This window comes from Pavona decussata, unplaced genomic scaffold, assembly GCF_977016875.1.
Source record: "Pavona decussata unplaced genomic scaffold, jaPavDecu1.1 SCAFFOLD_143, whole genome shotgun sequence".
In the NCBI taxonomy this organism is placed as follows: domain Eukaryota; kingdom Metazoa; phylum Cnidaria; class Anthozoa; order Scleractinia; family Agariciidae; genus Pavona; species Pavona decussata.
The window spans coordinates 1,272,953-1,294,919 of record NW_028145556.1 but is presented as its reverse complement, the minus strand read 5'-3'; the positions used below and the strand labels follow the sequence as shown (position 1 = coordinate 1,294,919).

Below are 21,967 nucleotides of genomic sequence, written 5' to 3'. Positions count from 1 at the left end.
TGAAGAGAGCGATTAACCAAGTTCAAGTATATAGTTAAATCTACTGATTATACATTTATACTGAAGACACATGAACAGTAGGCATAACTGTAATGTTCAAGCAGTGTAGTCTTGTTATTGATCATCACAGATGAGGATTCCACAGTCAGGCATTAGGTGAACATCCTTTGTTCAGTTATTTTAGCCAATCAGCATTTGATGCTGACAAAATATATCAGATTGAGGGTAAAAAGTCCATGTGTGCAGTGTGATTGATTGTGTAGTAATATTTTTTCTTAACAGATTGATTCATGGCACAAGCTATGACTGTCATTTCCTGACTGCCTTAACAAGCTACATGTATACAAATAAGGAAGATAGGCATTGGTTAATATAATACTTCTTGTGATTATAATCAATAACTTTGAGATTTTCAAATGGTACCAATCTAGTGAAGCATTGACAGGCTCTGCCTTGCCATTTCATGGTTGACTAATGTTATATCAGTAATTGGTATGTATTGATCAAACAACGGTTTTTCATGGTATTGTATCAAACTAAGGGTATGGTGTTTCTTGGTATATATGAGACTAAGGACATGATTGACCGTAGTTTTTCATGGTACAGTATAACGTATCAAATTAAGGGCATGGTTGACCATGGTTTTTTGTGGTATGTATCAACTAAGGACATTGTTGACCATGTTATTTCATGTTGTACCATGTTATTTCAATTTCTTTAAATGCTGACTGTCTTGTTTTGCTATCATGGTTGACTATGGTCAAACAAATATGGTCAACCATAATTGACCATAATTTTTTCTGCCCATAATTTTTTGACTTTTTCCTCCTCCCCAGTATTTGCTCCTGGGTCTCTGAGGATGAGGCTGGCAGAGCCTACTATCGAAACAACTAGGGGTGGGGGTGCCCGTGAGGTAGAAGAAAACACATTTTTCTTGCCTCCTATGTGGTTTTTAGGGCAATTTAGCGTGATTCCAGTGAGTTTTAGTTCCATTGCTCTCACATTATATATCCTAGAGAGTTAAGGTATTCCTGTTACTGGAGAGGCAGACTCCTACCCATTCGCTATTTACTTGTCTGTGGAGCAACAGAATTGTGGAAAGTGGATTGATGCATGCAGGGTGTCATGTCCTTTGACATGATGCTCCGCACGCCTCAATCCAAGCTCTCTCCAGAATGAAATAAATAGGGACTGGGTACGAGTCTGCTGAAGAGGAGGGTACTGCTGGGTGAGAGAAAGAGAGAGAGAGAGGCTGAAAATCCCCACCCCCCTCTGGCAAGGTTATGGGTGGGATCACCCATGCACTCAGGGTCGTTTGTTATTAACAACTATGGTCTTTCTTTGTGTTTCATGGCCATTATAATTGGGAACTTAAGCAACAACAACAGTGGAGAAAAATGTCACTTGAAAATATCACTTAATTTTATTAATAACTAATTAAAAAAAATTAATAATGTGCAAGTATCTAATATATCAATATAATCAAATGTGTGATAAAAACTGATATAAATAACTTCTAGTGCTAATAAATTAATTATACATTAATTACAATAAGTACTACTTATAAGAAGTAATTATAAAAAAAGTATGTATGTGCAATTTATTTGTGCTATTTCATGATTATTTCTACTCATTCAACTTGTACAAAAATGACGAACTACTCAGGCGTGGTGTTCCTGCCAAGAGAATGAAAAATTCACCGTCATGTGCTCATGTTTTCTACAAAAACTTGAATTTAGTTATTTTACGTTTTTTGGGATGTATGTACCGGGTGATTTGTTTTTTACTCGTTGCTTGAAGTCTCTAAAATTTAGGGTGTGCCTCCATAAGAGGGACAAAAGCTTCTTCGTGGAAAATACTAATATTCATAGACCTTATGCAAAATGCCTGATGTTTTAACATTCTTTTGTCTGCATTCAAATTAGCCCTACTAATCTTGTTCAAGGTAAAATATTCCTTTGAATTTTGAACACAAAAAAACAAGGCCAATTTGAATAAAAACAAAAGAATATTGAAACACCAGTCATTTTTGCATAGGGTCTATAACCACTTCCGCCTCACTAAGATCTTGTCGCGAAGTACTCAAATGCTTTAATTGGTATAGTAATTGTATAAAAGACTGCTTCTAAAAGGTTTTTTTATGAACAAAACGTTTCGTCAGTTATTCAGCTAAGAATGGGCGACTTTACATTAGATGCTAAGTAAACTTGATGAAAGATCAAGTAATATTAGCCAATCACACGAAAGCATGTGCTTACAATTCGTGCATAACGCGAGATTGATAACTCAATATCCCAGGGAAAATATGCCAAAATAACTTAAAATTGACTACAAACACAATTAAACTCGGCAACTTGAAAGAATTCACCTGAGACTAAAATAACCAAAACGAGTGAGACTAGTGTAAAGTCGCCTAAAGCCTACTTTTGAGGTTTAACAGTGACATGCTCAGGGTTAATGAATGCCTAAAATCAAACTGTCATTTGAACCGCACCTTTCACAGGATACGAGCACGTGGTGCTTGAATTGGGAGGAGAATAGGAGGGCTTGGATAGTAGACAGGATAAAGGAAAGATTGTGTGAGATGGAAGGCTTTATCAAGTGGGACAAAAGTCTGCCGCATAGTTGGAAGGCTTGTAGAAACTACACATTGCGTGCATTTGGGTAATGCTGTGCACGCGCTGCGGACCTGTTTGTGACGACATACAGTGGGTAGAGCACTAAGAAAAAGCATTGGGAAGAGGGGTAGGAAAGAAGAAAGGAGGCTGAATACAAAAGGAATATTGAAACACCAGTCATTTTTGCATCAGGTCTATAACCACTCGCACCTCACTAAGATCGTGTCGCGAAGTACTCAAATGCTTTGGTATAGTAATTGTATGAAGGACTGCTTCTAAAAGGTTTTTTTTATGAACAAAACGTTTCATCAGTTATTCAGCTAAGAATGGGTGACTTTACATAAGATGCTAAGTAAACTTGATGAAAGATCAAGTAGTATTCAAATTAGTTTCTTAGCCAGTCAGACGAAAGCATGTGCTTAAAATTTATGCATAACGCAAGATTGATAACTCAATAGCCCAGGGAAAATATGCCAAAATTGACTACACATACAGTTAAACTCCCAGTGGGGGAGGAGAGTGGGTGGGAGTCCCTCCCACCAACCCCTCCCCACTTAAACCTTTTTTCACTGTAATATTAGATTTTGATGTAGTTGAGGTAATGTATGACCTTTACAAAGGTGGCCAAAACGTTTTAAACAAACGTCTGTGAAATTTTATAGATGTTTGTTTAAAACGTTTTGGTCACCTTTATTGTTTGGGGAACTTTCTGACAGAACTATATCTTTGCCATTTAACTCTATTTAACGCTATTTTAAAAGACATGATTCTTAAATTGATTGTCGTTACCTGGCCTATATCAAAATTTTTAATTACCATGAAAAAAGTCTATTGAATTACACAGAGACAGTAATTGTAAAAGTTTTACTGACATTTTTTCTCAAATTGTTAATGTAAATCTTGTCTTCTTGGAACTGTTTATTATTATTATTAACTGTTCTGTGCTGCAATGGTTCTTTCCTGTAATGGTGTTCTTATCTTGTAAAGTGGATCTTGAAAACTCATTTGAAAAAAAAAAAAGGTCATGAGAGGCTGTGCCAAATTAAGAAATGTTTGGCTGTGATGTTAGCTTCAAAAAATCAAATATTCATAAGCCTATTGACCTATCAAATGGTTGATAAAACCTCCCTATTAGTGTGCGGTGTTTAATGTTTTTCTCGTATGCTAATTTCCAAACTTCATAAAAGCATCATTTTTATGAACTCTCTTGACACATGCTTTTCCAGGAATGTTTTTGAAGCCGTTCAAAAAATTCGTAGCACGTGTTTTAGCCCCCTTTGAAATTCTACTTTTCCCAATATTAAGTTTGACTTTGTATATTTATTTCGCTGCGAGTTGCCCTCACTAATAGTTTTGTTCCGTGTCTATGTATGTGTGTTTATGTTCTATTACGTATATTATATAATCTCTCCCTTGAAAACCAATAATATATGATCCCTGGGTTTTTTTTTTTCATTTTTAGGGTCAAGTATTAGTTAAACTATTTTTTGCCCTTTCTCCGCTATATTTATACTATTTTTTTTTCTAATGTATTATGTGGAGATGAATAAAGATAAGAGAAAAGACTAACCGAAAAGAGATCCGGTTTTTCTACTGTAGGTATGTGAAAGAGGAGCCATTTTCTACGGAAAGTATATGAAAGGGTTACCTTTCCTCGCAAAAAACGGTTTATTACGCGGGATGCCCTGAGGTCAGACCGTGTCTAAAAATGGGCTCGATATTTTTTTTTTTCATGGTAGCTTCAAATCTGCACATCAATTTATTACTCGGCATGCCCGCAGGGCAGAACGTGTCAAGGTTTCGGTCGGGTATCTTTTTTTCTCCTTCTTCTTTGTCGTAGCTTCAAATCTGCACATTAATTTATGCATTAAACTCTGCTCTCTCCTAGCAGGGATCTATTATCTTGATTGTCTTCAACAAAAACGGCCCAATCAAAATCCTTTATCGGCGCGTATATCACGAAGGAGGGGACCCACTCATCCCTTCCTGTGTGACGTCAAATCATCATTTGGTTTATTCATTAAACCTGGATTAAATTCTACTCTCTCCTAGAAGGGATCTTTTGTTCTGATTGCCTTCAACAAAAACGGCCCAATCAAATCCATTATCGGCACGTATATCACGAGGGAGGGGACCCACTCATCCTTACCTGTGTGACGTCGAAGCAAATCATCATTTGAAAGGTTGTTTTCCTTCAATGGCGGCCACATGTATGAATTTAAGACTCTGATCTGCCGTTTTCTGAAAGAAAACACCTTTTTCAAGCGGTAAATCAAAATAGTAACTAAGTTCTTAGTAGTACTCGACAGTTTAAACGGTGGAAATTGGAGAGTTCACAGCGAAGAAATTACGCTTTGACAAACAGATCGAATAATTCAATGCGAAGGAAGGCCGACCAGTTTGTAACTGGGTTATCTGATTGCTAGGTGAGAACCTAACTACTATACAGGGGGGAATGCCTCGTGCTTTATACGGGCGCTTTGATCCCTACGTTTTCTCCTTTAATTTGTAGACAAAAACCGTTTCTACATTGATTATTTTTCAATAGTAAACGCGAGTCAGATCCCTTATCTGCATCCATCCAGTGTTGCCCAGTGCCCATCGGGGTCATGACCTTATCACAAAGTAGTTTCCGGTATGATTTCCAGTTACACAACCATAACTATCACGCAGTCTTTCTGAATAAAACTATTCAATTATTTCAATTGCGAAGGGAGGATAGTTTTTAAGATCTGCAAAGCATACAATGGGAATAAACGAGGCCACAATAAGCATCCCGTGAAAATGCCATTAGGGGCATCTTGTCCATTAAACTCTGCCCTCTCCTAATAGGGATGTATTGTTCTGATTGTCTTCAACAAAAGCGGCCCAATCAAAATCCATTATTGGCGCATATATCACAAGGGGGAGGACCCCCTCGTCCCTATCTGTGTGACGTCAAATCATTAAATTCTGCTCTCCCCTTTTGTCGACTATTGTGGCGGCCATATTGTTTACATCTTTTAGACTAACTATGCCGTTTTCAAAAAGAAAATTAACCCTTTTGAAGCGGTAAATCGTAAGAATAATTTCTAAGAAGCACTCGACAGTTAAAACGGTGGAAAATGGACAGCCCGCGGCGAAGAAATTTGGTATTGACTAGCCAGATTGTGTTTTGCAATGCGGAGAGGAAAGGTCAAACTTAAGCTTTTAAGCTAAAGCATTACCTGCGCCGCAGGCTTTGCCGAACTGATGTCTAAACGTTGCTGGAAATCCACTTCATAAAAACGTTAAAGGTTTGATTGTGAATTTCTACTTAAAGTTTTCGTGTTCATTTCAGAAAACTTTTTGTCTGTCTTTAATTTTCGTCTTCAACAATAATATTGTCTGCTGTCTTCTAAGCCAGATATGTAATCTGGCCAGGGTCTAACGTTTTCCGAAAACAATTTCCGGTATGATCTCGAACAGATAAAAGGGGAATATAAATAACCTTGAATAGCGCGTGAGTCAGATATGTATCTGCCCCTGTCATGACGTTTTCAGAAAGAAATTTCCTGTATGATCTCAGGTACAATGGAAATAAATCAGGCACACCATTTTCGTTCACGGTTGATAGCGAATAAGCTTCGTTTCTAGACCATCACAGAATACAACTGCTTTCTACTCCATTCTACTTCAAGACAGATATGTCGTCAATAATAAAAGCCGTGTTTAAAGCCACTATCGGCTTGATCGTAAATAAAGGAAGAGATGCTGCGGCCGAGCGACTCAAAGATGGTGACGTCGCAGATCAGAAGTTTCGCGGCGTAATCGTGCGTGAAATCGAAGACATCAAGAAGAAGTTGGACGCTCTAGCAAGAACGCATCTTCTGGCAGCGATAGATGCTTTTGAAACAGGCCTCGGGTATTTTTATCAAGCAATAGATGTGGAAGTTGACCAGACCACGACCGGGGCAGCAGAAACATTGCAAGGAAAATATTTGAAGGAGATCAGCTCTCCTTCACCCACAGTTGCAGCGAAGACTGTTGCTTTCGCCAAGGAAATGAAACGCATGCAACTCAATGAGTTTAGCGACAAAACCAAACGGGCGCTCTCTTAAGCCAAAGAAAGATTTAAAATGGCTCGTGAAGAAGCGACTAGAGCCTTCAACAACGAGGCTTTGAGCACGTTTAACCGCATCACAGCCATTCGATACCGTGTCATGGCAACCATGTTAGGGTCAGCTATAGAGACTGTGGCAACCGCTGGTGACTTGTCAACTTTATCTGTAGAGAATGCATTGGAAAATGCACTACCAGAGTGCGAACAATGCCTTCAGAAACTTAACTCTCTGCCAGATGTTCAAAACAATTTTAAAGTCGAGTTTGAAAAAGGGCTCTTAAATATCAAGGTTTGATTTGGCAAAGATGAACGGAGGCAAATAATTTCCACTGTCTGTCAGGTAAACCGCACCATCTACGATGTCAAGAAAACACTCAATAAAGACCAACAATTCTGGATTTGGCCCTTGGTTGATACCGGTGAAGACAAAGCTGACCCTCTTCGTGACAGAAGAGTTGCAAAAGTCCTTGAAAAAGTTGACACGGAACACAGCTGGGTCGGACCATTGTCATTTGGTCAGAAGGGACAAAAGGAGAATTGTCTAGGATGGCCGGAGGGCATCGCTACAAACTCGGACGGACAGTTCATTGTAGGAGACGATCGGGATAAAGTAAATATCAAGGTGTTTGATAGCATCGGTAATTTTCTTCTCAGTTTTAACACCCGCATTAATGAAATTGGTAAACGTTCTACCATTTTTGATCTCGCCACTGATGAAAACAACATCTATGTACTGGTCTCACCTAACTGATATGCAAAGGAGGGAGAAATCTGGGATGGAAGTGAAGGTTTTTAATAGTGCCACTGAACTGCTGCTTAAGTTCCCTGCAGGAAGACAGAAATGGTACTCCTCGGGTAGATTGGCAGTTACTAAAAACAAAATGCTAGTATTGAGGGACATTGGGAATAGTTCCGTAATTGATGTCTACGATCACGACGGAGGGTTTGTTCTTCGCTTTGATGAAAAGATATTAGAGGATGCAATTGATGTTACTGCTGATAACGCCGGCCGAATAAGGATCGGAATGGGCGGAAATGATCACTGTATCCATATATTCACCGATGATGGCAAGCAACTATCCAAATTTCATATCAACACCGAAGAATATTTTATGCATACTCTTAGAACTGGATGTCACCCCGAAGGAGAACATGTCGTCTTCGGCGGTACAGAAGAAAAAACAAACCTTTGTGGTGTATCCATATACACTAAGGATGGCAAGTTTGTACGAAAGATAACACTCCATAAAGATTACATTCATCACTTCAGAGGGATTACAGTGACCAGGAAGGGTCACACACGTCTGTAGTTGTGATTGATCTTCGGAGCATTGGTAAGGTTATCGTTTTCTGACAGAAACCTCTGCTACGAACACTGATTTTCGTGAGAAACGAAAAGAGCTCAAACTAATCACAGTGAAATAATGTATCATCGATGTAGTTAAGTTTTGTTTATGGGAAATACCGAGTGGTGACTGTGAAAGTACTCATGGACACTTAAAATTTTATAAGCTGTAAAGGGACACTCGTGATTTATCCTTTTTATTCTTGTTTTATTTACCTGTTGGGCCTTTTTTAAACTGTATTTCTCAAACTCATTAACAATTCCTCCAGCCCAAACCAAAGCAAATCACTACCGTGAAGGAGCCTTAGAAATGTAATCTTAAATATCATAAAATTTCGTGAACTTTTGCTTCGAATTTTTCCTAGAATTATCAATAGTTTGAGAAGCTATATCAAAAACTCGAAAGAGTGTTTTCTTCTATTTCCAAACACCTCGAAGTTGGTTAAAAAACTCGGCTGCGCCTCGTTTTTCCAACCTACTTCTCGGTGTTTGGAAATCGGAGGAAACACTCTTCCTCGTGTTTGATCTATTACGTGAAAACATTTAGTGACGTTTTTGGTTAACTATAATAGTTTTTATTTAGCCATGAAGTAAAACAAGACAAAAACCGGAACAAAATAACTCACCAATACCAGTCAATCAATCGTGTCCTGTTCACGAATAGGAAGCCGAAGGTACGTTAGAGTTACGTGCCTTTTGCCGCGAGCCTTACCTAGTCCCTGTGCAGCTTTCTCCAAGGCCCTTACGGTCAATTCATTTCGGTGACGTATCCGAGGCGAACGGCCGTAAAAGCAGACTTTTACGGGTCTGAATAAGATGTTGCAAACAGCGGCAAATTATGGTTTCAAAACCCTTGTGGATGCATGTGTAATTGCAGTCGCCATCTTTGCAAACTCCTGAAAATGTAATGCATGGACCACTTGGGATCGACTTTAGCTCTTGCGCCCTTATTCCGACGGCGCTTTAACATGTAATCATTGCGACTGATATATATGAAAGTTCTCTTAACGTTTTCTTCAATCGAAAATTATAAACCGGTCAAGACTTTAATTCTCTTGCTATATGATGCAAAAATGAAGACAAACAAAAGCCTCACGTAGTCCCCTGTGAAAAGTATAAAGTTCAAACTTAAAGAAGTTTTACCTTCGTCTTTCTCCTTCGAAGGTGAGGGTGTTGTTAAACTACCAAATTGCTGGGTCACACTCTCTAGTTCGGTTTCTAAAAACGAGTAGTAAATATCCGGTTAAAAATAGAGAGCCTTTCATTACAACATGTCCATTTGTTTCCTTCTCAAAAATAATCTGAATTAACAACTCTTAGACACTCGAAAGAGACTTATCGACCGAAGCATTTGCGTCGAAAATGAATTCGAGCCAACCACTTCTTCCGATTTTTCCGCCATGGCGCGAACCGCTCAACGTGAAATCTTGCGCCAGAAAAAAATCGAGACATTTGTCTTAATTTTTGATTTTTGTCTAGGCCTCCCTCTTTCGCTCGGACCAAGTGACCCGAAACAAGTTTAACAGAGACGAAGAACAGAAAGAGGCCTAGGAACTAGGCAAACCCCAACCCAGACTTGTGCTTGTTAGAAACCACGCACAAGGGGCATGCTTTTAAGTACGATGCCTTTTCTAATAAATGAAGAGCCGGAGCAAACAAAAATGTTTGTACTTAATTACCTGAATTAGCCGGCGCTTAAGTCGCAGAGCTTGACATTCTTGTGCTTTCCGTTCTTCATTCGGTGCGCCTTCCAACTACTCACAGACACAGTTTGACCTGAACGAAAACAGATAAAAACAGATTAAATGATTCAAACTGGAGGAGTGATCAAGCCATTCCTTAAAACAAAATTTTGAGCTATAAGATGCATACGTGTAATCTTGACAGTGGCACAGACTCGGGATATGATTGAATCACACTCAACTTACGTGTATCAGACTGGGAAAAAAGAAAAAAAAAACGGCATTTCAGTTATTAGTTCCGTACACTGCCTCTTATCTCGGTTTGAGGTGTCGCTACTCAGTAGCATTTAATGTCATTTTTAACTGGGAACAAGAAAAATAGGACAGAAATTTGCTGCTGATGAGATTCAGTGAGGACTTGGTAAAATTTAGAATCCCGAATTCTTGAGCGAAACACATTAACCAAACAACACGTTTCACCAAAAGCAAGTTAAGCTAAAACTGTGCGACATGCTGAAATGACCGTCAGTTAATTTGAACATCTAGCGCTCGTTTGTCGTTAGGGACAATAACTCCAGTAACTTGTCAATGCAAGCGATAAACTCAATTTAGCTAGGCGAAGTAAGTACGTATATCATGCAAAAAAAAGAAAAAAATCCCAAACGAACAATTTTTATAACATGACAAGAACAGATATGCTTTACCTTATAAAATCGACGAAAATCTATCGAGCGTTGAGTCTGCAGGCTCCATCTATCATCATGTACTAATCTATCGACTCGGTTCTAAAGCTCAAACTGCGAAAAAGGAAGATGAAACAATATTTCAGTTAGTTGAGTAAACTGCCTCTAATCTAGGTGTGAAATGTTGCTAATCAGTAACATTCAACACCATTTTTATCTCGGAACAAGGAAAATAGGGCAGAAATTTGCTGCGGGCGAGATTCAGTGAGGCGGGACTCGGTGAAATTTAGAATCCCGAACTTTTGAACGAAACACATCATCACATTTCGCCAAAAGCAAGTTAAGCTAAACCATGCCGCGACGAGTGCTGAAATACCGTCAACTTGAACATCTAGCACTCGTTTGTCTTTAGAGACAATAAATCCAGTAACCTGGGTCAATGCAAGCGAAAAACTCAAATTAGGCGAAGTAATAATTCAAGGAGGAACAAACCTGTAAGATTTCTGATCTTTGACTTTGAAGTGGAGCACGTGTCACCAGGCCAATCACTTGAAATTAGTATTCATAGCATAAGGTGAACAACACCAAACTCGTGCTCCGTGCGACTCTTTTCCTTTTATACTGTGACAAAAATTTACGATGTGATCAACTCAAGGTAAACAAATTTCTCAACTAACACTACTTAGTTGGATAGCACAATTCACTTGCGACAAAAAGGGAAAAATCTCTCAGAAGCGTTCTCGGGAGAGCACTATCATCTTGCAAATCAAAATCAGCAAGTTCTTCTGATTGTTTTTAATAAAACAAGTATTCCACTCACGCTTGTTGAATATGAGAATATTATAGCCAACTATCTTACATCCAACGCGCGCTCGTGGAATAACTGTTTTAAAATACATTCCCCCTGCAAGAGCCTCCATTGCAAGCTAGATCCAGTCCAATACCCAGATTACTAATGTGGTCTATTGTCACTCCCTCAGACCCCATCTAACAATGCATAAGCTAAAGATCCCAAGGAGGGAGTTGCTCTTGATATTCTTACTGATCTGTACATTACAGTGACACAAGAGAGGAACCTCATCCTCTCTTGATTGACCTTTTTACTCATATCTCAGTTCAAAGTTGCCTTTGGTCCTGCGCCCCTAGTTGAAGCAGTCAATAAATAACCTTTGTATGCATCAGTCTTGAAGCCAATTTCCATCTTTCCTCCGTTTGCTAAATGTGACCGTGCTCCCTCTAGCCTTTGCAGCAAACGCTTCAGAATGCGAAAAAGGCAGAAACCCCCCTCCCCCCCCTAAAACGCTTGCTACGTACGCTACTAGTAATTTCTCTCTCTAGTTATGTTGCCTGTTAATTTATATGTAACCATGACATCTGCAAAGACCACTTTATACGACTTCAGAATTTCATTCACGTTTTTATGCTTCCTGTCCGGCCCGTGTAGCATCGACCAAATTGGAGAAAATCCACTTGAAATCTTCCGTGAGGTGTTTACAGAAAGGTCCTATTAAAATTACAGCAAAACCGCGAAAAACTAATTAAACTTACAAACTACTTAATTTAGACGCAGTCAAAGTTGGGGCTTCACTCGCGAAGGCATACTTAGACTGTCCAAGTCACCAAGGGAGAAATTGCTAGTTGTCCAGTACCCCCATGTTTTTGCAACATGGATTTATCGCACATTGTTCTTCGCCCTAGTAATATAACTATGAAAATCTCTAATTAAGACGCGCGGTAAAGAATGAGTATATTTATATTTATAGTTGAGGCACATGTACATGAAAATCCTCCGGTGATCTACTCTCCTTCTGTGAAAAGTTTTCCAGGATGGTTCATTTAAAGCTTTTTGTGGCAGAAGAATAAAACCTGGAACGGACGGCCGAGTATAATTCGAGCGACCTTTATGCTGTAGGATCTGGAGATTTTGCATTAGAGTTAATTTTCCTTTGTCTCCCCAGATATTATCGCATAGTGGAATCATGGCGCAATGAAACTGTTACTGAAAATATAATATTCTAACACAAAGAGATAGGAAGGATTTGATACGTTTGAGGAGACCCGTCTTTTTTACTTTGTTGCTAATATATTCAATATGATCTTCCCAAGAAGGATGTCTATAAATAACAAGCAGTTTAATTTTTAATTATTTTGCGGTTTATGATGACGATGGTTGTTTCGGCAGCTGTCGCATGCTTATGTTTAACTTGAAGGAGATCCTAATTTCTCGAGCTCAGTACCATCAGTAAGAACCAATAATATGCCAGATAGGAGTAAACTGATAAGTATCACGTGGTTTCTCCATCAGACCGCAACCAACACTGTTGTGTTCCAGCAATTATAAAAGCTTTGAAAGTCATCTCTTTCCTTTCAGAGCTCGTCGCATCATGTCGCCCACCAAGCGCAATTTAAAGTTGCTGAAGTATTTTCTTTTCTTGTTTTTCTGTGTATCCCTTTCAAAGCAGAAGTTGGTCCGTGATCTTGCAAACGGTGTCAGCTACGCAAACTTTGTGTGCAGTGAGAACATGAGACTTAATACCAGTCTTTTACAACAGTTAAAAGTTCAGACATCCTCTGACTGCTGCAGCAAATGCTTGAATCACAGAGACTGCATTTCTGTGAACTATGGCAAAAATGGAAACGGGAGAGGCGAGCATGAATGTCAATTACTCGCAACTGACAAGTTCACTTCTGCTCAACAAATGACGGTGGACAGCTCCTCTCAGTACCTCTATGTGGCGGTAAGTTAATTAGTTTTCCTGAAACTGTTTTAACCGCGAAATAAAATTAGCTATGGCGTGCTTTACGATTCTTACCTGACACTGATATATTCATATGAAGCAACCGGACAGCAAAGAGTATTTATACTAAGCGAATATGCCATATTTCCACATTAGATCACTGTGTTGATCTGTTATACAAAAAGAACAAATTAAGTATAACGTATAAGTACGTTAGATCTTGCTTTTACACGTACGTCTACTTAAAATATTCATGTGTTTTTCTATACGAGTTTGCGAAGAAAAAGCTCGCAACATGCGGAACTGGATGTATGCGGCGAAAAAATTAAGATAATTGTGCAAACTTTACAAAAGTCACCTTGCATTTTAATTTTTCCTCCCAAGCTGTATATACTTGAATTGGCTGCACCAAGCTCTTCTTTCACACGGAAAAATGGGTGTTTTTAATTTTGTGACTTCCCGATAGTTACTTATCAGAATATCTGCATGTGACACGATGCACTTATTGCTTAAATTTAATCTTGTTTACGCTGTATAAAATGCTAATACTTTCCTTCTTTGAGTCTTAGGTTACGTGGGAAACAGCATCACCTGCTTACACTTCTTACACCTGTTCTTTAAGTCGCCTTTCCGTTTCTCCTAACTTTCAACTAATAACTGAACGCTATTTGACCAGTGCTAATTCGTGCTTAAAAAATTTGGCTTTCTTTGGGTTTTTACAGCTCTGAAATCCATCTCTACTCTTAGCTAATTAACTATTCCTTTCAAGTGTTATCCAGTTGACGGCCAGCGCCCTAAATTGTTACTATTATTGAGTCCATCCCCACGTCCTTATTGGTTTTCTCGTGCTAAAATTATCTGTCGATATCGACTCATCTTAGTTTAATCGTAATATTATAATCTAGCGAGACAACTTCCTGTAATAAGCTGATAAAAAAAATGATATCGCATGATTAAACAGAGTCTGGTATTGAGAAAGAGACCAATATTATGAGTGCAGTTTAATACTGCGAATACAAGCCTTTAAAGATCCGAAAGTGTCGAAGGTAACTCGTCGCTAGCGAGACGCCTAGTTATACCTGTTCCGGTGCATCTCTGCGATTACCGATTTACAACAATAATTTATCTGTACCATTTCAGTTTTACATTTTCCTTACTTACAAATTTTATGCTAAGACTTCTTGCTAAAGGGGCATCCAAAATAGCTTAAAAGCCAAAACAGTTAGATGAATAACATTTATTTGTGTCAAAAGGTGGAAGAATGAACACTATTGTTATAAGTAAATTGAATGACAAGAGCAACAGAACGGCAGAAAACTACTCGCTTGTCGACCCAGCCGTTCAATCCTATATAGCATGGCTACGGGGAGCAGCAAAAATCGGCCGCTCCCCACTACATGTATATCTAAACACCTGGAGCAGGCGAGTAACTTCATACATACACAAACAAGTCAAAATTTATTAAAAAGCGAGGTTAACTTATAAGTGTTAATAAATTATACCGATACCTTTTTTTTTTGAGGTGCGGGGCAGAAAAGGCCCTAAATTTATCGTCTTTGTGATTATTTCGATTAAAGAAAGCCTTTAATTAGCAAAGGTATCAGAAATAAGTATGCTACCGTGATTCTAATGCATTGGAAACGTCAACGTATAAATTTTAGTATATATGTTCATGGCTACTGCGGTGGTATAATTTTTTTTCTATAATTATAACAACAACAACAACAACAACAACAACAGCAACGATACTTTATTTACCCACGCTTCATCTAGGAGTGATAAAAACTCGTTAAAACATGCATGTGCGTGAAACGAAAAGCATCAAAAAGAAAGGAAATAAATTTTACGGTACAAATAAACATAATAATAGATTACGACGAAAATACTGCTAATTTTTCAGTCTTCTTAAGCCGTTAAGCTGGTTAAATTTTTCCACTGAGAGTGTAGATATAACCAAAGCAACCTGGTGCGACAGCTGGTACATGATTGAAGTGCAGTTAGTTTTGTTTCCAAAGTCAGCATGAAGTTTCTCTCTCTTGTCAAACAAATCATTTATTCATTACTTCAAATATTTATTTTCATATAACAATTTCGTTTATTCAAAACTACAAATCATTTAATCATAACATAACAAACCACTTGTTTTTAGCAAGTAGTTTAGTTAAATACAGTCTTCACGTTTCTCGTGGGAATTTCAGCAGCTCACGGTTGGTGAACATTATCTTGAAAGAACAAACTTTTCTTTGTACTGTGACGATCAAAGGCATACTGTCCAAAAGTTCCCATGAAAAGCTATATGTGGTTAATTTACTCGCTAATAATATTTTAAAAATTTTCCTTTCTGATTTCTGTAATTGATATTCGCCCGATGAAAATTCGCGTTATTACAACAGTTCTCATAACTTTATTTTTTTCCAGATACACCACGCACTTTGATGGATCATTACATGTTTTTGGGGGAAATATGGAGGAGGGGAGGGACGATGTTTTCTTCTTGTAGCTTGAAAGATTATTTATTGCCTCGTTTCCATGTGCACGATTTTTTTTATTGCCTCGTTTCGATGCGCACGATATTTTTTAGGTATTTGCTTAGCCCCTCTCAGAAATATTACGCTTCATCCCTAAAGTTTTTGTTGTCGTTAGTGATCATATTCAATGTTAATTATATAACCAAATTAACTGTTTTCACGAAAGGTGATGTGACATGAGGTAACGTTTCGTACATGTAACTTAAAAACTGAGATTAAGTTTGTAATAAAAAGTTTATCACATATGTAACACACCCTGCTGGAGACATCTTACAATATTTCCTTCGCCGTAATTATTCTTAAAGAAGAAACCAAATTACTCTACTCTCAATTTTCAACTTTATTTATTTATTTATTTATTTTTTATTTATTTATTTAAAATCGTTAGTTGCAATGGACTATTCAGGGGTAGCGGTTGGTAATCTAGGTAGGCCAATCACACATCAAATGTTTGGTTTTATCTGAACGGAGTTGATAACTAATAGTATTAAATTTGGGCGCCTTAAAGAAATTCTAGTGCTGACATTTCGAGCGTTAGCTCTTCGTCAGAGCGAATCAGATCTTGGATTCGCTCTGACGAAGAGCTAACGCTCGAAATGTCTGCACCAGAATTTCTTGACGGTGGCCAATTTCCCTTTAGTTATCAACTCTGTTGATAAACCAAACATTCGTTTCTACTCCTCACCGACGCAGCACCACAGTTTCTTTAGAAACTAACCCCCTTATCCCAACTAATACCAGTTATCCTCTCGGAATCCATTCACATACGTGTTCTGGAGATCAGCCGATGCCAGGGTCTTTTCCCGCCCCTCGTTTATTCGCCTCGAAAGTTCAACCTAACTGAAATGTTATCATCTCTTGTGACAGAGCCCATGTGACCAGGCCCCTTGCGTCAATGGCGGGACATGCGTTCCAGTTTACGACCAGGACAGCTATAGTTGCCAATGTCCTTCGAGTTACGAAGGAAAAACCTGCGACAAGGAAAGACAAGGTACCAGCTCAACACGGGCTTTTCATTGAAATAATAAGTCGTTCCTGAGCTGAATTTTTAGCCCTTAGTCTTTCTTAAATAGATTTCACACTGTTCAGCTGAAATTAAACATAATAGAAAAATAGGAAAATAACAAAACCACTTAATGGCAGGTGACTTATAATCAAAAGATACATGGACAAATCGGTGTACAGATATTAAAGTAGTACAGCTTTTGAGTTGATAGGGAAAGAAAATTGAGCTAACATAAATGTGCAATCAAACAAATATACTAACTGATTTCAAGTAATAATAGTAATTACTGACAGTATTGGAAGTTGATAGACAAAATTCATTCAGAGTTAACTCATTAAATTCCTATTTATAAAAGTAGTTAACGGTACTAGACTCATGCAGAGAGTAAGACCTGATCCCATTTTATAACTTAAGAGGCTATGATCCTCCAGACATTTATTATTGTTGGTTATTAACGTTGATAAAATTGAAGTAATCTTCATCCGTCCGTCCGTTCGTCCGTCCGTCCACCTTCCTTCCTTCCCGTTCATTTATGCACGCGTGCATTCGTCTGTCCCTTCGTTCAGTGAATCCTTCTCAGCAGTTAGGACTGCAATTCTTAAATATTTTTTGTTTTTTTTGTTTGTTCTTAACCCTCACCCAATAATAATGCCATAAATTTCTTTTACCATATGTACAGAAATTGCAGGGTCGCTGTTTGAGATTTAATGCTTTGTGGACTCCACAGTAATGACCAACCGTTACTCGAGAGGCGCATCGACTCTGCTTTAATGCAGTGTGTTTTGAAAATAATATTTCTGCCTGTGCATAGATGATGACATTAATTTAATGTTTTTAATTTATTGTAGGTCGATTTCTTTATGATAACAGTGGGAAATGGACGGCGTTCTGGTGGTATGATGCGAATACCACGTGGCCAGCGGCAGAAAATGACGTCCTCGCTTACGAATTCGGTCACTGCAAAGCAATCCACCCTTACTGCTTTGGTCGCCTTCCCATGTCAGCCATCGAAAACTCCACTGAGATGCTTGCTGTTGATTCGCAAGGAACCAAGTACAAATGGCGTTTCAATTCCAACAATAGAGTGGCGCATGCTGCTTGGGAAGCATTCCATGATCATCAGAACACACTCTATGGGCAGGTACAAAATGAAGCTATTCCATGGTCTCCAAAGATACTGAATGGTTCTTCACCGGCCGTATACCAAGATTCATTCATGTACCGTAATCAGAACGGCGTAAGATCAATTCTACTGGACGACGACAACTGTGATTGCTTTTCATCTCTAAGTATGGGGCATGGAATGTGTAACGCTGGTCATAGCTCGTCATATGGTGCGGCAAATGTGTTTGGTGTGGACACACTGTATGACCCAGGCTGTTCTGGTCCACGACCCGATAACGGACTGACACTGTACTTCAGAAAGCACGGTCCTTAAGTACGCTCTTCGTGGCCGCTTCGCTCTCAGCACCCCTTGCACTCCAAACAGCACACAAGTAAATAAAGAAGAAGAAGAAGAAGAAGAAGAAGAAGACGACGACGACGACGACGACGACGAACAAGAAAAATAAGATAGTTGCGATGATTGAGATGAGCTGTCCGTGGATGGATAACAGATCGACTAACGAAACAGAGAAGACAACCAAGTAAGGTCTTTTACGAAGGGAGCTTATTTAGCAATATCCCGGGTACGATGTGAAGCAGTTCAACATAGTTATTGATCGATGTGCTTGGAGGGTGGTCAGAGGATCTAGAAGAGACAATGAAAGAGTTTGTCGAACAGCGATCCCCCGCCAGGGGCTCGTTTCTCGAACTCGTCCCGGTAACTTACCATGGGCCTGTTTCTCGAAAGACCCGGTAACTTACCGGGCCCGATAAGTATATTTTTAAATGTTTTTTCGCCGATTACACAACGATTACAGACATGGTACTTCGCCAATGTTTTCATAGAATAATAAGATTTTAAAATGTAGTATTCAAAGCTAACAAAAATTGACTTCTGTTAAGAAACATTTGTCACCAAAATTACTTATCGGGCCCGGTAAGTTACCGGGTCTTTCGAGAAACGGGCCCCTGGTCTGATAAGTGTCCTTTGTGATAAATGTTTTTTAACAGAAGTCAATTTTTGTTAGCTTTGAGTACTTCATTTTGACATGTTATAATTCTAAATATTGGCCAAGTACCATGTCTGTAATCACTGTGTAATCGGCGAAAAAAGATTTTAAAATATATTTATCGGGACTGGTAAGTTACTGGGACTTTCGAGAAACGGGCCGCTGATCGGTGCTGAGGCGGATGGGTACAAAGTGATTTTGTCACACAGTTTGAACATTGCCCGATTTGCCTGATTTGATTTTACGACTTTTATAAGGACTTTTAAAATGATAATCTTTGTAGCGCTGGTTTTAGCAGCTAGTCGTTTTTTTTAGAGAAATTTGACTTAAAGCACTTTTCACTTTTTTTGTTACTACATTGACGAAGTTTTACTTATTTGTTTACCAAGTTGCATCGTTTAAGACAGGCATCATAGGCTACGTTCGCGCCCTACGTACGTTTTTAGGAACATAGCATCCAAACGGTTTATGATGCTGCTATAACAATAATAATAATAATAATAATAATAAGAAGAAGAAGAAGAAGAAGAAGAAGAAGAAGAAGAAGAAGAAGAAGAAGAAGAAGAAGAAGAAGAAGAAGAATTTTTTCTGTACAAAGTTGAAAAATGATCACCACAGCAGGAAAGTGTAACTGAGTAGGATTCATTTGAGTGGTTGGCACACGTAGACGACCTTGGTTAGCATAATAGATAGTACCACAAGGGAGCTTGCTTATGAAGTAGTTTCCATTTGAATAAAGACACTTCATGCTCTCATGCAAGAACTGAAAAGTTGAAACCACCTTTTGCAGCATATCAAGCAGCACCACAGGAAAATGTGGCTCGGCAGCTTTATTCGAATGGTCGGACATGAGGATTTCATCCACAGATTCATACGTTAGAACTACTTTGTTCAACAAACTGATAGTTCAGTTATAGGGCGCGACAGGAAATTACTGCCCAGTAGCTTTCATTTGAATGATCATCCACAGATTCAAACGTTAGAACTCTTCAGTCACTTCATAAAAGAAGCTACACTGAAGCCTTAAAAAAATGGATGACAGGTTAAAGTTCTTTGAATGCATTTTAATCGAATGTAACCAAACCTGGTTTGAGTTGATTATTCATAAACGTTTCCCTTCACGCGAAGGTCATCACCAGTCCTTTTCACCCCGAGGGAGCATAGGGTGTCCCGAACAGTGCCCCAGCTCTATCTCTTGCGATTCTTTGCCGCAATTTCTGTCTCTTTCCTATGTAAATCCGGCTTCCTCCAATTTCTGCAACATGAAACGCCTCCGCAGTGATTTCGCTTTAGCCGTCCTTTTTCCATCCTTTCCTTGTGTTCTTGCGGGTACTTATCCAAGGCTTACTCGGCAAGTTTCTACTTTTTAAAAGGTCTGGATAGTAGCAGATATGTCGATATTCTAAGAAACCACACAATACTTTTTAAATTTGAAAACATGTTTCGACAGAAACTTCTGTCATCTTCAGTTTAAATTACATTGTCATGTTTCCTTTGTGCTTATAGTTAATTTAGCATTATGGTTTACACTATATATTCAACTCTGTGCTTTGTAATTTAAACTGAAGATGACAGAAGTTTCTGTCGAAACATGTTTTCAAATTTAAAAAGTGTTGTGTGGTTTCTTAGAATTTCTACTTTTTCGTCTGAGTGTATGACCACAGAACAAATCACGGCATCTTCCCTCTTCCCAGTTACTATATGTCTTAGCCCTTTACCCAGGCTTACCACTCGTTTACTGTGTATTTGCAAGCACCGCAACAATTGTACTTCGATGGGCTGCCTTTGCTTATTGTGTTTGGCCATCGACTCCCAGGATTGAACGAGCCTTTTCAACCTACTTCAAATGCCACCCAAAGTTTACAGGCATTCAGTAATTAATGTCTGATCTCAAACACACCAGGGAAACAATAAATTCTCTGTATAATTATATTGTATTATAATTTTATTTTCCTTTTTCTGCTTCTGAAAGTCTTGGTGTATTTATCTTTTTGCTCCCGTCCGACTAGATCAGCTTCGCTACTTTCGGGTGGGAACTGTGGTACTGTACTTCAATTTTTTGCTAATATTATAATAAATAATTTAAACTAAAGCATTATTTTAACATTCTTTTGATAGAAATAAAGATGCTAGTTGATATTTAGAATAAACTAATTTGCAAGTAAAGTGATTCTTTGGTCGAGACAGGCCGCCGCGTCAGACTTCCGGTCGTCCCTTCCGCCACTTGGCTGTTGGATGATGACATGTTTTTGTTTTGTTTTGTTTTTTTTCAACCATTAGCCAGTAGCGATAATGAAAGCTACTACTTTCGAAGGGTCCTTCTGCAGGTACCGGAGAACACGGTATTTGTGTTGTTTTTGACCTTTTGTGGTTAGGTCTTGTTAAGAGTTGTTTTGTTTTCTGTCTTTTGTTTCTTTTGTTTTACGTTATCTGTACTCCCGTACTCACAGAATCTACCCTTTCGAAAGATCCTCAGAAGGATTATCCGGAGTCTGTCAAACGTGCGACCATCTCCATTTCTGTGGTTCTAGTGTGAAAATGATTTATTGCCTAAGGGCGTTCGAATTTTAATATATTTTCCTGGTATCATGAATGCATTCCTTCATTAGCATATCGTCAAAAAAATCATTTCAAAAGCCACTAGTTAAAATATTTCTTCCTATGATAAGCAATTCTTGTCAGCAAACTTAGAACTGTCGAACTGTTTCGTATAGAAAATGTACAACGTTAGCCAGCAAGTTTAGGTTATGCTGAGCGTGCCCTTAATTTTGGAAGTATAGATGAATTTTATAACGCCGTTATAAAGTCCTGATGTTTTGGTAACACCTTTTTGAAGGAAAGGGCGCACACTAGATATAACAAAGAATGCCGAAATACCCTCTTTTCCCTTCCCTCACCAAAAATATTAATAAAAATAAAATAAAATGAAGTAAAGAATAAAATTACTTTCGAAGTTTCACCTTGGTTGACTCTGAATTAATGTGGTCTAGTTGTTTTCTCCATTCAACTTTGAAGAGGAAAAGCTTGAAATCAATAGACCATAAACTGCCTGCAAACGATAAGTCACCACAATGGGGCAAGATAAACATCATTACGTTATAACAACATCAAAAGCCCCGATAAATTGTTTCTACATTGCGAGACCAGTAATATCCTACCCTTAATTAAATTC

The 21,967-nt window shown here is 38.5% G+C and overlaps 1 protein-coding gene across 1 annotated transcript; it reads left to right on the top strand.

The window, feature by feature from the left end:
* The first annotated feature begins 12,344 nt into the window (after positions 1 to 12,344).
* On the top strand, positions 12,345 to 18,215 carry LOC146466511 (uncharacterized). The gene is made up of 3 exons (XM_085127197.1): positions 12,345 to 13,147; positions 16,543 to 16,666; positions 17,530 to 18,215. The coding sequence occupies exons 1-3, from the start codon at positions 12,794 to 12,796 to the stop codon at positions 18,117 to 18,119; spliced, it is 1,068 nt and encodes a 355-aa protein (XP_084983323.1). The 5' UTR covers positions 12,345 to 12,793; the 3' UTR covers positions 18,120 to 18,215.
* Positions 18,216 to 21,967: the final 3,752 nt, after the last annotated feature.

Bases quoted from the DNA above. Each gene is read 5' to 3' on its own strand.
- LOC146466511 (XM_085127197.1), top strand. From the start codon at position 12,794: ATGTCGCCCACCAAGCGCAATTTAAAGTTGCTGAAGTATTTTCTTTTC. The intron at 13,148-16,542 runs GTAAGTTAATTA...CTCTTGTGACAG, and splicing joins CTCAGTACCTCTATGTGGCG to AGCCCATGTGACCAGGCCCC. The intron at 16,667-17,529 runs GTACCAGCTCAA...AATTTATTGTAG, and splicing joins CTGCGACAAGGAAAGACAAG to GTCGATTTCTTTATGATAAC.